Below are 13,305 nucleotides of genomic sequence, written 5' to 3'. Positions count from 1 at the left end.
CAACTCTTGGCTTTTATGCAAAATGTTGTCAAGCTAGCTCCACATATAAAGCCTTGCATACTCTTTGGTGTCACTTTATTTCTGGTTTATGACGGGTAAGTCTAGCTGAGTACATTCGAGTACTCAGGGTTTATCCCACCATGTTGCAGGTGAAGTCCTCGGCCTGCTGAAGATGGTGGCTAACCGCCGGTGGGCTCGGTGACTCTATATTTACTTCTCATCTATATGCTTTTATCTAAGGATGTCACTTATGCTAGCAATGTATTTGTAACTTATATTAATGTAATCATTTGAAAGCTATGTTGTTTTCACTAATCGGTTTTGAAACCCAAACTTGTACTATTATTTGTGAACTCATTTGTAATATTATTTTCGCTGCAACTCTGCGTATGTGATGTGTATTTGCTTAATCACGCGATCTTGGTTGTGATGTTGATTTACCGAGGTCCTTCGTGACACTCGGCGGACTACCGGGTTTATATAAGTGAAAGTATGTGTATGTCAACGTGTTAGCGGGGACAGCCGTACTTGATCTTGTATAAATTGGGCGGTTCTGTCACACTCATCAGAAGCGTGTCGTTTGTACGGTCAAACTCTTCTTCTTAATTACAATGGTTTGTACGGTCAAACTCTTCTTCTTAATTACAATGATACGCAAATCTTTTGCGTATTCGAGAAAAAAAAAGAAATTCCTGCAGCATGCATGCAGGATGGCTCTTGGCTACCATGCTGTATAGGATGAATGGATGATAAGTTGGTTGTTTCTCTTTTAGTTTTTTGGTGACGGTTGTGGTGTTGGTTCGTAATCATGTGGATAATGTTTGTTTAGTTTCATGTCAACTCCTTCGCTGTTAGAACATAGTATAAACCAGCAGTTTAACCTGCATCTTCTCTTGAACAAGGGAGTTATCAACGTATAAATTAAATAAAGAAGAGATCACTACGCTTTTGTTTGTTCACCATTCTAATTCCCCAATAATAAGCACATATATGAACTAGACATTGTAGTCATCAACATAAAATGGCTCCAACCAAATCAAACAAGTCCACGGTGGTCACAATTCCACGCTGAAAAACAACTCGTTTGCGGGCAGCTCTTAGTTTCCATCGAAATGGATGGTTACAGCTCATCAGATCCGGGCAGCTCTCCGCTGTCAGCTATGAGGACTTTGGCCTTGGGCACACCACTCGGCTGGCCTTGAGCTTCAATCTTCTTGACCACATCCATTCCACTCACCACCTTGCCGAACACAACATGTACCCCATCCAATTTCTTCGGTAACCTTTGCACGAAGAAGTAAAGCACGATCAGTGACAAGCATTAATTCTCAAGAGAGAGCAAAGAAAATCTTTCTTTTGTAGAAGTTAAAATGGTGCTGCGGCGATTACAAAATAAAGACTAGTGATGATGCTCAAGAACCATTGAAGAAGAAGGGAAGATTACCGGCTTCCTTCTACAGTGGTGATGGCAAACTGGCCTGCGTTTGTATCTTTCCCGTAATTGGCCATGGATACGGTACCTGCAATGCAGTTGATCAGACATGAGCACTGACGACCAGTGTTTCAAGAAGGTTAATTTCACGTTAGCACAGTTAACCACCAGCTTCGGCGTGGTTGAGCTTGAAGTTCTCGTCAGGCCAGACGTCTTTGCCATAGATGGAATCAACGCCCGTTCCGTTGTGGTTTACGAAATCGCCTCCTTGAATCATGAAGCCTGGGATGATCCTGTGGAATGTGGATCCCTTGTACCACAGAGGTTCGCCATAAGCACCAATTCCTTTCTCCCCTGTGTAACATGGAAGTTGAGGGTGCTTTACAATACATGACAGGAATCAGAGAGAGCGGTGTACTGCCAAACTGTTATTATGGAGGGATCTCTCTCTCCAGTAAGAAATTTCGTAAAAGAAATGACTGGAACCTAATGTTTACCATTCCCATTTTGACATCATAAGTAGCCTGCCATTTCTAGACTGGGTAGGAATATGTTTCAGTACTGCATGGTAAGTAAGGGGCTGGGACATGATAGTGGTAGTTAGGAATCATACCTGTGCTAAGTGCTCTGAAGTTCTCTGAAAAGAAAAATACACAAATACAGTTAACATTTGAGACCCAACATTTGTTCACACGAAAAACAATACCACATTTGCTGAACCGAACAGCAATTAAGTTGATGATATACCTGCTGTCTTGGGAACAGTCTTCCCAAAGAGTCCAATGACAATCCGGCCTATGAAAATCCATGATCACTCCAATGTTAGTCAGCTTGGAGCATCAACAGATTCAGGAATCAACACGCACGGCTAATGATACAACTAGGGCTGTCAAATCTCAGCCTCAGAAGGGCCGCCACGTATTTGCATGCACAAACAAACCTTCGGGCTTGCCGTCGATCTGGATGTCGAAGAAGACCTTGCTGGTGATCTTGGTGAGGTCCGCGTCTGCCTCTGCTGCATGTGCCTGTGAACAGCCAATGCATAAACGATGAGCAATGCCAGTGACGGTGGTGGTGGCAACAGCAATAGGATGCACAGCATAGACGAAGGGATCTCAGGACAACAATGCCACTATGCCAGTGATGAGCAGTGGCAAATGGGAGGCATATGCAAACAGATGGAGATGGAGGCGCACCTGGGGCAGCGTTAGGGTGGCCACGCCGAGCGCGAGCCACAGGCACAGCGGGACAGCCCTCACCGCCGTGCTCCTCGTCGCCATTGCAGCTTGCCTCTTGCCCCCGGTTCCTCCTCCTCGTCGGTCACTGGGTGCCGATGAGCCTGAGCTTTTCTTGGTCCAAATTCTGCAGCGTCCACGGTCCTTACAAGGAGGGCTGGCTGGCGAGCCACTGTCAAAACTGAGGGTTTGTGAGAGCTGATCGTCCTGGTCCGCACTGTCAAAACTGAGGGTCTGTGAGAGCTGATCGTCGTGGACCGCACGTTGGGCTCCAGCAACTGCCTGTTAGCTACAAATAGACAATGGCTAAAACGTTTGTTAGTAATCACAGCAAGGAAGAGCAGGTCATGCGGTTAAGATCGGTGGCTGGGGGGGTTTGCCACGAGAAGTGCAACAGGAGCTACAAATCGCTGGTACTGGTACACAGGCAACGGCGGCGGCTACACGCAGCAAACCGAGTGGTTGATCCAGGCACGGTAAATCGCTTGCGAGATCCAAGTAACAATGTTGGAAAGATCATTAAAAAATAACAGCTATGTTTCACTGCCATGTGGCCCCAGGCACCACAATTCCATTTTGTCCTCTCGGTCTCTGCTTGTATTGCGTTTGCAAAGATTCAACAGGTCCACAACTTGTCCACAAAAGCACAGTACAACAGAGGAACTGGAAAATTTGATCTACTAGCTATGTTCCATGTCATTGTACATAAACTACTGATGTGAAACAGGAATCATCAACCAATGCAAAAGTCTGGTTAGCTTCTCTGCGGTCTCCACCAGCGAATATATGGTGTACATTCCCTATCAGTAGCTGGTACTCAAAATACCACCATGCCAGCAGGATGCCTCACAGATAAACGGGCATTTGTTCTCGAGGTCCCACACCGTCTTTAGTCTTTAGATGCACTGGCTGCAGGGCCTTTCTTTCCGCCATACCTCTGCATTGGAATTGCAAGCAGAGTTTAGTAAACGACGTATGATGACCCAATTGCAGATGCAGGTCAACACTTCCAAATTTCAGTAAATTCTAGGGAGAATGTATTGTCAATGGTGATGTAAAATATTTTCGATAAAAATAAAATATTTTCGAAGCTCCTATACAAGTTCCTATATTTCGATACCAATAACTCAGAAACACACTAAGGATGAAATGCAAAGGCTCTAACTCAGTTATGAATTCTGATTGCTTACTAGGAATCATGCTACCAAGCAGCAATGCAGGATCTTGAACTAGTTATTATTGACTAGACGTAGACAGTAGACACAATTCGCAGTAGAAACCACATGGCATAAAACCATTTGTTATTAACTTTTGAGAAACTCTGTCACAAAGCATGATCTGTGTAACTTTCAAGAAGTAAAAGGAAACATAACAGCTCAGAAAAATAGAGGTCTCACCTGCTTTCCAATGCTGAACGGGACATACTTGTACTTGATCATATGGACAATCTGTCGCTTCATTGTCAGGACAAAGAGCACAATCCAATAGCAGAGAAGTATTGGCCAGAAGACAGGAACATCGAATACAGAGAAGAAGGTCATGACAAAAGCAATGCAGAAGGCTTTTGTGATGGCATACCTGAAACAAGAAGCAGTTGGTTAATATACTTTCAGCTGTACACTTAAAAAAAAGGGCGTATCCAGTGCAGAGAGCTCCCGCTCTGTGCGGGGTCTGTGCGGGGTCTGGGGAAGGGTGTCAGTGGCAAGCCTTACCCTCGCCTGTGCAATGCGAGGAGACTGCGACTCGAACCCGGGACCTTCCGGTCACAGGCGATAAGACTCTACCGCTTGCACCAGGCCCGCCCTTCAGCTGTACACTTCCACTGAAGAAAAAAAGACAGAAAACTACAAGCCACTGAAACACCAAAGCTTGATTGAGACATTGAGTAGGCTAGTAACATGATGTTCCTAATATAGTAAAGATAACAAATTGTTCACATGAAACAGCAAATGCCTTTCTAAATTGAGCTTGCCAGATCCCAGGGGAAAGCAGTGCCACAAAGGCATTCATTGGTGATAGATTGTTCAATTCCATCATTCCATGCGAATCATACAGAAAGTAGATGACTGCTGGCCAAAAGAACGAACATCACAATATAACTTCAAAGGGGTGAAAATGTATTGCACTATAAAACTAGAACATCAAAAGGTGAATTAATATTCAATATGAAAGTAAAAACAATTCTAATGAAACTTGCACAAAAGTACATCAGTTCCACAAGGAAATGCAGCCTATATTTCTCAGAAAATGCATTACAATGTACAGCAGTAACTACTAAGAATTCTGGAGTGATAAAAAGAATGTACTATGTTGTTTTCGAAGGAATAAACTGTGCATAGGCATTCACTAGGATATATTTCTCAGTAGCACACACATAACATCAGTTAACGAAAAGCTCTAAGCCTAAAACTATACAAAATACTACCACTAAAGATGAGGGATGCCCGTGACTGTTTTCCAGCAGCTGAACAATTACTGATAAACAAATACATAACAGGAAACAATGATTTCAGATGCGATGCAGATCATGAGACAAACTTAGCTGGTTGGTTAGTGAAGGACGAGCTAATTAAGCACCAACAGTCCAAGCCAAGTATAGTTGGTCACCCGGTCCAACGGAAAACTGACACAAACTCAGCGTATCTTATAATCACTGGTAAAATTGCACCTAAATTGGATAGTATCAAGCACTGCTATGGAATACTATCATATCAGACGGACAGACAATTGATGAGGTGGACCGTACAATCTGTGAGAAACATTGGCTATCTGGTTGGTTGGTGAATGCCTGAATGGCGAAGATTAGCTAGCCAGCATAGCTGGTTCAATCGAAATCTAGCACAAAAGCAGCAAATTGCTACGGTTGCCTTATAGAATTGGATCCCTAGTTAGTACGTAGTTACTAGCAATCAGCTCGGCCAGTGCGGTGCCTTTGGACTAAGCATGGTCCAAAATGAGGTAAGGGCAGAAACGCAGCGGCATACCAGAACTTGAACTCGGGGAGGCGGCGGATGAAGGGCTTAAACTCGTCGGAGCCGCGGGTGGGGAGCCCGGGCCCGGCCTCGAGCGCCTCGAGCTCCGGGTCGACCATGGGGGAGAGGAAGCCGATGAGGAGGTTGAGCAGGTAGATGCCCAGCCCGTAGGTGACGACGTAGAAGCCCCGCACGCAGTAGACCCGCAGGGCGTACACCGCCGCGGCCACGAGCGTGCCCGCCCACCGCCCCGCCGTGTGCGGCGCCGCGCGGTCCAGGTAGTGCTGGAACGCCCGCGCCGCCTCCGCGCGCCACCGCTCCGCCGAGCCGCCGTCGCCGACGGGGGAGGGCTCCATGGCCGCCGCTTTGGGATCCCAAGCTGGGTGGGTTAGGTTTCGTGTCTGGGACTGGGGTACTGGTGGGAATCGCAATCGCGAGCGAGCAGACTGCAGAGCAAGAGGGTTTTCACATGCCAGACAGTTCCGGAGCTCACGTGCTATAAAAGAGTATATCACACAAAGAAAAACTCATATACAACATTTTGTCTATTCCTCAACAACAAACATCTTTTATAGGAGTATTTATAAAGTGTTATAGAATTATTTTTCCCCATTTCACGAAAACCACACTTTTGCTTTTCACAAACAAATAAAAAAAAGAAAACCGCACTAGTCTGATAAAAATGGGTTTGTGAAAAGATATTACAAGATAACGAAATAATATGCTTACTCAAAACATAAAGATCTCTACTAGTGAAAATATGAGTAGCTTACAAAAATTTTACTCAGGCCGTGATCTCTACTTACCTAAAAATTCTCGAAATGCTGCAATTATAGTCCGTTTAATTATCCAATTTCTGCAATTACACTTTCTAAATATTTTTTTATGTTTACATTTTCTAAATATTGACATAGCAGCCACGCTAACTCCTACTTAAACAGCCTCTAGTTCAGCGAGCGGATTTACTAGAGTGTGGGCTACTACTGAAACAGTGCTAGAAATCGAAAGCCATGTTTTCATCTCCATCTTCGTCCAGCTCGCTATCTTCATCCAGCTTCTCGCACTCGAACAGATACGGCACGTTGTCCTCTGCATTCTCCTTGGTGTCATTCATCTCTATGATACGGATCATCTTCTCAGAGATCGACGATTGAACTGCTCCTTCCGAGATGTCCTGTTCCGAGCCTAGCCCAAGAAGCGCAATGCATTCATCTTGGAACTCTTCATCGGTGGACGACAAGATCAGCCCAGCGATTGATTCTGCAAGGTCAGGAACATATTCACGAACCTGAAATGACATAATGAACAGGATGCGTTAGTTGCCATCATAAGAATAGGATCAACAAGAAAAAAATGCACCTAACAATCCCATATAGTGCCCTAAACAGCTACAAACATTGAGCTCAATAGACATGTTTAAGATCATGAGTCATGACCAGTTGAAAACCAACCAGAAATTCATGTGACCTAGCGATAGAGAATACTCCAAGAGTGTAGTTTGAGCCTAGGAAGCTGCAGCTCTATAATAATACAGGGCTCAAGCAGCCCAAAATGCACAGAACTGGAATTCACGCTTGGCAGTTTTGAATGAAAGTGTCTGACAGAATTCACAACAAAGTTAGGAATTAATGGGGTGCAAGTGTCGGCTGAGACATTTGAAAGCTTAAAACCTCTTATTAAAGACTATGATATGCAAAGTTGCAAACGTGGAAAGGTGTAGGAAAACTGCTGAAGTTGTACATCTGAACATGTACTACACCTTATGGTACTCTTTTAATGATAGAACATATGGTGCTTAATATCATGTCATGCTTAGCTTATTTTTCTATCTACTAACTCTAATAAATAGGAGTCCATTTGCAGCGTAGTTGATAGAATAAGACAAATTGTCCTGAGTTAATAAATAGTAGGCATTTTAGCCTTAGCTTCTACCCAAATAGCAACGCAATTTCTTCAGTCCAAAAGAAAAACATACTGAATAAGTTAGTTAATAGTACTGAAAAACTAAAACGTATGTAGAAGGCTCATACCCTCTGGCCATGGCAACTAAGAAAATCTCCTGCATGATCTGCTTTCAAGTGAGATAGAGCAGATTTGAGTGCCTTCCTCACAAGGTATCTGTCTTGTTGAGATCCCTGCCGTTCTTGCATAGCAGTGGCTAGAGAAAGTCAAGGATAGACAGAAAATCCACCTTCTATATATACATTGAGGCTTTCATTGAAACAAAAAAAAGAAGCTTGTGAATGTCCAAAAACAAAAAGAGTATGCAGTGCACAGTGTGGAAACTGGATATCATTCATGGTAAGTGTGAATGGCAATATCAATACGAGCAAATGTCATGTTATCCCACTCAAGAACAGCATTTCCTTCATCACCCATCAAACCTCCTTTTAACTTGAAACCATAGCTTTGCCAATCTGTGCTCATCAACACATCAAAAGAGGACTGCGATATCTGACAAGGTACAAAATCTTCAAAGTACAAAACCTGCAATTGTTGCACCCAACAATGGCATAAACTATCAGCTCAGTAGAATCGTGCTTAACTCCTCTAATATCACTGGACACGAGAAAGAATGTGTCTCATGAGTTCTTATATTGTTAGTAAGCAAGTTATAAGTCAAATGAACAAGTCATTTTCCATTGTCAAAGCATAATAAAATTGTCTTGGCATGGGGAATGTGCCGCCTTCAACCTGAATTTGGTACCCAGCCATGCGCTAGGCCCTAGAAGAACAACTATTCAGGAAATGAAAATGTATAGCTGAAAACTTTGTGGTTCAAACCTGTGTGGATGGGCAATTTACCATACAACAAGTCGAATCAGATGCCGTGTGTGCAATCACTATGACTACTTCAACATGCAGTCCTTTAGATTTTCTTCTGTCTACATGGTTTGCTGCTCCAGTTCCAATCTTTAGAAGATCTCTGAAGTAAGAAGGAAGAAAAAGTAAAACTTACTAATCATGTTATGGCAGCACAACATCCTGTCGTGAGGATGCATAGGACAATAATTAGATGATACACAAGTGTTTATTAGCATGCCAATGGGCGAATATAGCGACAACAGACCACACTACATAAAAGTTTGGACATAAGAGCTTAGCACACACATGCCAGAAAGGCCGAGAGAGAATGGAGTTGGGCGATTAGGATGAATATTTCGGAGCATATATTAGCAATTTCAGTAAAATTATCTTAGCAGCGTAGTAGTATGATAAAAAAAATGTAAGACAGCCATGATGGAAACGTTATTTTACCTATTCAATGAGCACGCACCACACTTGTCGCAAGTGTTTCCATGGAAGAGTGTGTAGTCTTTAAGACCAGAAACTAGCTGGTCAATACTTGATGCCGTAACAGAATGATGCACATCATCAGAATCTTGTGTTAGACAGACATTTCTGGAATCAGCATTGCCTGTTTGCTCAACAAAGAGCTCACATGCTAAATTCTAAGTACAAAATAAACAGCCAAACAGGAACTTAAGTTGTCAGCCTAAGAAAAAAAAGGAGGCAAAACAGAGATTATCAAGTTACATGCGTCCTTGATACTCAACAAGCAAAACTGAAAATATGCCACAACCAATTCAAGTTAAATGTCATACTCACACTAAACGTAATGTGATCGACTGCTGAAAAATGATAATCACTTTTAGACCTGTTATGTTTTTTGTTTCAGTTAATCAGCTCAAGGACATATATACACCTATTAGTCTATTACTAACCTTTTTTTCCAAGACACTTGTTACTAATATATCCATGGCCAATGAACTTCTGATCAACTATCTCCAGCCATCGACAATATCAAACATATGTTGTAGTCTAAATGTATTCATGTTCTTTCATATGTAGGAGGTTTCAACTTCTAGGATCGTGTTGTTTTGCCATTGCAGCATAAACACTGACTACCAAAAAATAATAAGTAAAATCTGAGATCACATTAGAGTAGACAATGACATACCCGTACAAATACCATATCCTACTTACTACCAAAAAATAATGAACCATACCTAAAAGTACAAACGCATAAAGAACTGTAATAAAACTAAGCCTCACAAAGTGAATAGGTATAAGGAAATCTGTGCGTTTGATATTTTTAAGGTCTGGATGGCATTAAATTTACTATTGTTTGATCAACCAATACAAAGGCAAAGTAAGATGAATATGCTAGAAGGCAACTAAACTAACTTAGCCCTTTGAATAAGAAAGAAAAACATAAGATAATACACATCCATAAAACAGCACTGTTAATGCTAATGTATTAGTCTTTTTTTAGCAGAAAAGTATGTGAGTCAAAGATGCAACAACTAAAGACTGAAGGGATTAAGAATAAGAAAAATCTGAGATCACATTAGAGTAGACAATGAGCCATTTAAGCTGCAAAGGAGCATTGAAAATGAAAGAATGCAAAATACTACACTTCCAACTTGAGGAAAGATAACAGTTCAGATATACTTACTGCTGCTCTTATCACTTGTATCTGCATAGGTTAAGAAAGAAAAAAAAAATCAACTCAGACAATATTGGAGCCAACAACACAAAAGGGACATGCTTAACTGTGCGAAATTGACACTTAATTCTACCGTATTTGCCAATAAATGCCACAGATCTCTACCATAAGATCATTAATAGGATTCTAATACTGATATGTTGAGACACATGTTGATATAGTTTTCATTGATTCCCCGTGTCTGGAGACAGCTGCTCATTGATTAAAGGTTAAAAACTAAATTAGTTCATATAAAGCATTGTTCCTGGGTAGATGGAATGAAGGATAAGGATATGTAAGAAGAGTTATTAACTAGGATTTAACATGGGTTTAAAAAAAACTGTTGGATATTGCTTCTGCTGGGTTTCAACTCTAGCCTACCCCAACTTGTTTGGGACTTAAAGGCTTTGTTGTTGTTGTTGTTGTTGTTGTTGTTAAAAAACTGTTGGATGATCTATTTGGAAGAAGGGGGATAGCACTGATGGTGTCAGTTGATCTTGATGGTATCATCACACATTTTTAATCAACTTAAAATTCTCTAGATTCACCATTTATTTTTGTAGTGCCCAATTTAGAAACAATAAGTACCTTTTTTCTAGGTGAAAGGTGATGCAAACAGATTATTTTGCAGTGGAAAACTAACATCTCATAATTTGAAAACAGGCATCAAACTATTTTCCCTCTTTCAGTCAATGTTAACAGATGATTTTGTAATGAACAAACTTTACTTAGCCTCTAGACATGCACTTTCTAGTCTAAGTATTAGCACATCAAAAAGATGAAACAATGTGATACTTCCAGATGTTTGGCAAACAAATCCTGATGGAAGATGACACAAGTCGTAGAAAAGCTGGTTTCAATAGCTAACATTAGAAATTCTGACCATGCTTTTGGCCTTTTTGCTAAGGTTAAGCAGGTAAATAGATATGGCAAAATGAAACCTTTCTGAAGAAGCCAACCAACCATAATATAAGATCATCAACGTCAGCATCATTTGAGAGACATAGGCAGACTTCAGTTCCACTGTGTTGAGAAACATATCCATGATTTAATCAATCAAGGTATTCATTTGGTGAAATCAAACTAACAGACAGGTACCTAAGGCTTTGTTGTTGTTGTAAACTAACAGACAGGTACCTGAATCGTGCATGATTTTTGTATGTGGTAGCCAGCTTGCTGAATCTTGCACTTGATATCTCTTCTTGAAGATTAATTCGATAACGATAAATGGCTTCATCATTGATTCCTACAGAATAGTATATAGGCAAGAAATTATCATTGACTGTATTCATAATATCACAAATGAAATAAAAACAACCTTCTCAGATATATTTTGCCTTTTGCATGCATTGTATTTGCAATTGATAGAGATTATGGTACCAACTTGTACACCCAAGAAAAGCGTGCTAAACTGCTAATAGCTCAGTCATCTAAATAGATATAAGAAGGTAGCAGAAAACTTTGATGTACTCCTCTACTGTATAATTCTTTGTTTTGGGGTTTAGCACTCGCAAATTAAGAGAAACTGTAAAGGAAACTACATCGCAAAGGAAGAAAACAGATTAAGAGAAAAAGGAAGCATGAATAACAAATGAAAGTAGTGAGAAAATCAAGGTAAGAGCGAATTTCAGAGAATAATGATGAGAGTCTGATCATAGAATGCTCCCATCTTTGTAGGATTCGCATTTATGTGTTTGTTACCATTGCTATCAAGTTCCACAGTTTTCACAACCAACCAAGCAATTTAGAATAGCTAAAATTAACAAACTCCTAGTACAGTTCTTCACATCAACTGATATTCATAACACAAACAGAACACTAAACTATATCATGCAGTGAAACAGAGAACATACCAGTAGTTGTGATTAAGAGTGTGCCATCTGCAAGCAGATAGAAACCACATAAGACAGAGGAAGATGAACAAAAAACAAGAACTATTCCATTTCTGTTTCCCAAGTGATTGTCACACCAAAGTTGGTACTCCATCTGAAGACTCACTTAAAACTATGACCGTGAAGGAAAGTGTCAGTGAAGAACATTTGACCACCTTACCATCGGACAATATTTACTTCCAGATGTATTAACGTTATTACAAACAAATGCCAATGACATAATCACTAATCACATCCACGTCTCTTAGGCGGTCTCCATTCTCTAGCATACTGTAACAGAGATGTTGATTGTGGAGAAAACTTAATGGTGACATTACTTATTCATTTAAAAAAATATAAAAAAAAACTAGACCAATCTAAGAGGAACTAGGTGTCTTTATATTAAGAAGAAAACGGGGCGACCAAATTTGCCTCGACAAGGACTTAACCTGGGTGGTTTGGACATACATCCACACCACAAACCCAACTTCCTACTAGTAACTAGAGACTATTCCAAACATCGGAACAACTTTTTAAGGCATCACATTGATCATACATTCATACCCCATTTCTCCACGGGAGTCTCACGCGCCAGGGCGTCTAGCTCCAGGAACTCCTCCAGTTTGCTCCCCACCCCAGTGTCCGAAACTGCAACAGTTCACCAAATATTTAAGCGGTAAACTAATTCTTGAGGGCGCGACGCTCCTCGGGACGTAATAATCGGAATTAAGGATGGAGCGCCGCCGCAGGCTACGTTACCGGAGACGCGCAGCGGCGAGGAGCTGGCGGTGGCGGGTTCGGCAGGACGCTTGAGGGAGACCGTGAGCCGGCACGGCGACTCCGACATCCGGCAGCGCTGCACCGCCCAGTACACCAGCTGAAACAGAGGCGCGGAAAAAATTGTTAGGAGGTGTAATCTGGAATTGGGATCGGAAATGGGAGGGGTTTAGCGGGGCAGAGAGAGGTTTACGGAGTGGAGCAACTTCCGGTGGGGAGAGGAGGTGTACGCCATGGTGAGGTTGAGGGAGAACCCCGGGTGCTTCGGCTGGCGGAGCAGTTTCCGAAGAGAAAGCTGCGGATCGTTAAGCCGGTCGCCGGAATTCCGCCGTCTCGGCGCGCCCCAACCTCGCCGCTCCTTCCGAGGGGAGGGGACGGACAACCAAGATGGGCCGTGAACGTCTGAACGAATTTCGGCCGAGAGTAAAGCCCAATGCATGGAAGGTCGGCCCAGTCCATTTGGCGCTGGCGAGCTCGGCGGCTGGATCTTCTGCTCCAATCCAACCGAGAGGTACGTTTAGCCCAGTGG

At 42.0% G+C, this 13,305-nt stretch overlaps 3 protein-coding genes across 4 annotated transcripts; all 3 read right to left on the bottom strand.

Annotated features, from left to right (window-relative positions):
- Nucleotides 1-897: 897 nt before the first annotated feature.
- On the bottom strand, nucleotides 898-3,188 carry LOC136521965 (peptidyl-prolyl cis-trans isomerase CYP19-4-like). The gene is made up of 7 exons (XM_066515754.1): nucleotides 2,629-3,188; nucleotides 2,373-2,457; nucleotides 2,180-2,227; nucleotides 2,046-2,069; nucleotides 1,601-1,786; nucleotides 1,445-1,520; nucleotides 898-1,283 (listed from the first exon to the last, which is right to left on the bottom strand). Exons 1-7 carry the CDS (start codon nucleotides 2,710-2,712, stop codon nucleotides 1,121-1,123), a joined length of 666 nt encoding a protein of 221 aa, XP_066371851.1. The 5' UTR covers nucleotides 2,713-3,188; the 3' UTR covers nucleotides 898-1,120.
- Nucleotides 3,189-3,236: 48 nt separating this feature from the next.
- On the bottom strand, nucleotides 3,237-6,119 carry LOC136521966 (protein RER1A-like). Its single transcript, XM_066515755.1, has 3 exons — nucleotides 5,652-6,119; nucleotides 4,065-4,245; nucleotides 3,237-3,604 (listed from the first exon to the last, which is right to left on the bottom strand). Exons 1-3 carry the CDS (start codon nucleotides 5,993-5,995, stop codon nucleotides 3,557-3,559), a joined length of 573 nt encoding a protein of 190 aa, XP_066371852.1. The 5' UTR covers nucleotides 5,996-6,119; the 3' UTR covers nucleotides 3,237-3,556.
- Nucleotides 6,120-6,259: 140 nt separating this feature from the next.
- LOC136521964 (type 2 DNA topoisomerase 6 subunit B-like) lies at nucleotides 6,260-13,218 on the bottom strand. 2 transcript variants are annotated; one of them, XM_066515752.1, is made up of 12 exons: nucleotides 12,970-13,218; nucleotides 12,759-12,876; nucleotides 12,564-12,647; nucleotides 11,982-12,008; nucleotides 11,266-11,374; nucleotides 11,070-11,151; nucleotides 10,099-10,119; nucleotides 8,898-9,091; nucleotides 8,424-8,565; nucleotides 7,933-8,126; nucleotides 7,670-7,793; nucleotides 6,260-6,927 (listed from the first exon to the last, which is right to left on the bottom strand). In XM_066515752.1, the coding sequence occupies exons 1-12, from the start codon at nucleotides 13,213-13,215 to the stop codon at nucleotides 6,634-6,636; spliced, it is 1,635 nt and encodes a 544-aa protein (XP_066371849.1). In that variant the 5' UTR covers nucleotides 13,216-13,218; the 3' UTR covers nucleotides 6,260-6,633. The 2 variants fall into 2 exon arrangements, with proteins under 2 accessions (XP_066371849.1, XP_066371850.1); XM_066515753.1 differs by having other exon boundaries at nucleotides 8,445-8,565.
- Between the last annotated feature and the right edge of the window lie 87 nt (nucleotides 13,219-13,305).

This window comes from Miscanthus floridulus, chromosome 18, assembly GCF_019320115.1.
Source record: "Miscanthus floridulus cultivar M001 chromosome 18, ASM1932011v1, whole genome shotgun sequence".
Taxonomy (NCBI): Eukaryota; Viridiplantae; Streptophyta; class Magnoliopsida; order Poales; family Poaceae; genus Miscanthus; species Miscanthus floridulus.
Note: the sequence above shows the minus strand (reverse complement) of the source record. Positions and strands in the feature narration are given on the sequence as shown.

Coding starts and splice junctions, on each gene's coding strand:
- LOC136521965 (XM_066515754.1), bottom strand. CDS start 2,712: ATGGCGACGAGGAGCACGGCGGTGAGGGCTGTCCCGCTGTGCCTGTGG. Junction 2,458..2,628: donor CCACCCTAACGCTGCCCCAG/GTGCGCCTCCAT, acceptor GGCTGTTCACAG/GCACATGCAGCAGAGGCAGA. Junction 1,521..1,600: donor GCTCAACCACGCCGAAGCTG/GTGGTTAACTGT, acceptor ACTGCATTGCAG/GTACCGTATCCATGGCCAAT.
- LOC136521966 (XM_066515755.1), bottom strand. CDS start 5,995: ATGGAGCCCTCCCCCGTCGGCGACGGCGGCTCGGCGGAGCGGTGGCGC. Junction 4,246..5,651: donor CTCCCCGAGTTCAAGTTCTG/GTATGCCGCTGC, acceptor TTCTTGTTTCAG/GTATGCCATCACAAAAGCCT. Junction 3,605..4,064: donor CGTTCAGCATTGGAAAGCAG/GTGAGACCTCTA, acceptor ATTCCAATGCAG/AGGTATGGCGGAAAGAAAGG.
- LOC136521964 (XM_066515752.1), bottom strand. CDS start 13,215: ATGCATTGGGCTTTACTCTCGGCCGAAATTCGTTCAGACGTTCACGGC. Junction 9,092..10,098: donor TACAAGTGATAAGAGCAGCA/GTAAGTATATCT, acceptor TTTTGTACTTAG/AATTTAGCATGTGAGCTCTT. Junction 7,794..7,932: donor ATTCACACTTACCATGAATG/ATATCCAGTTTC, acceptor TTCTCTAGCCAC/TGCTATGCAAGAACGGCAGG.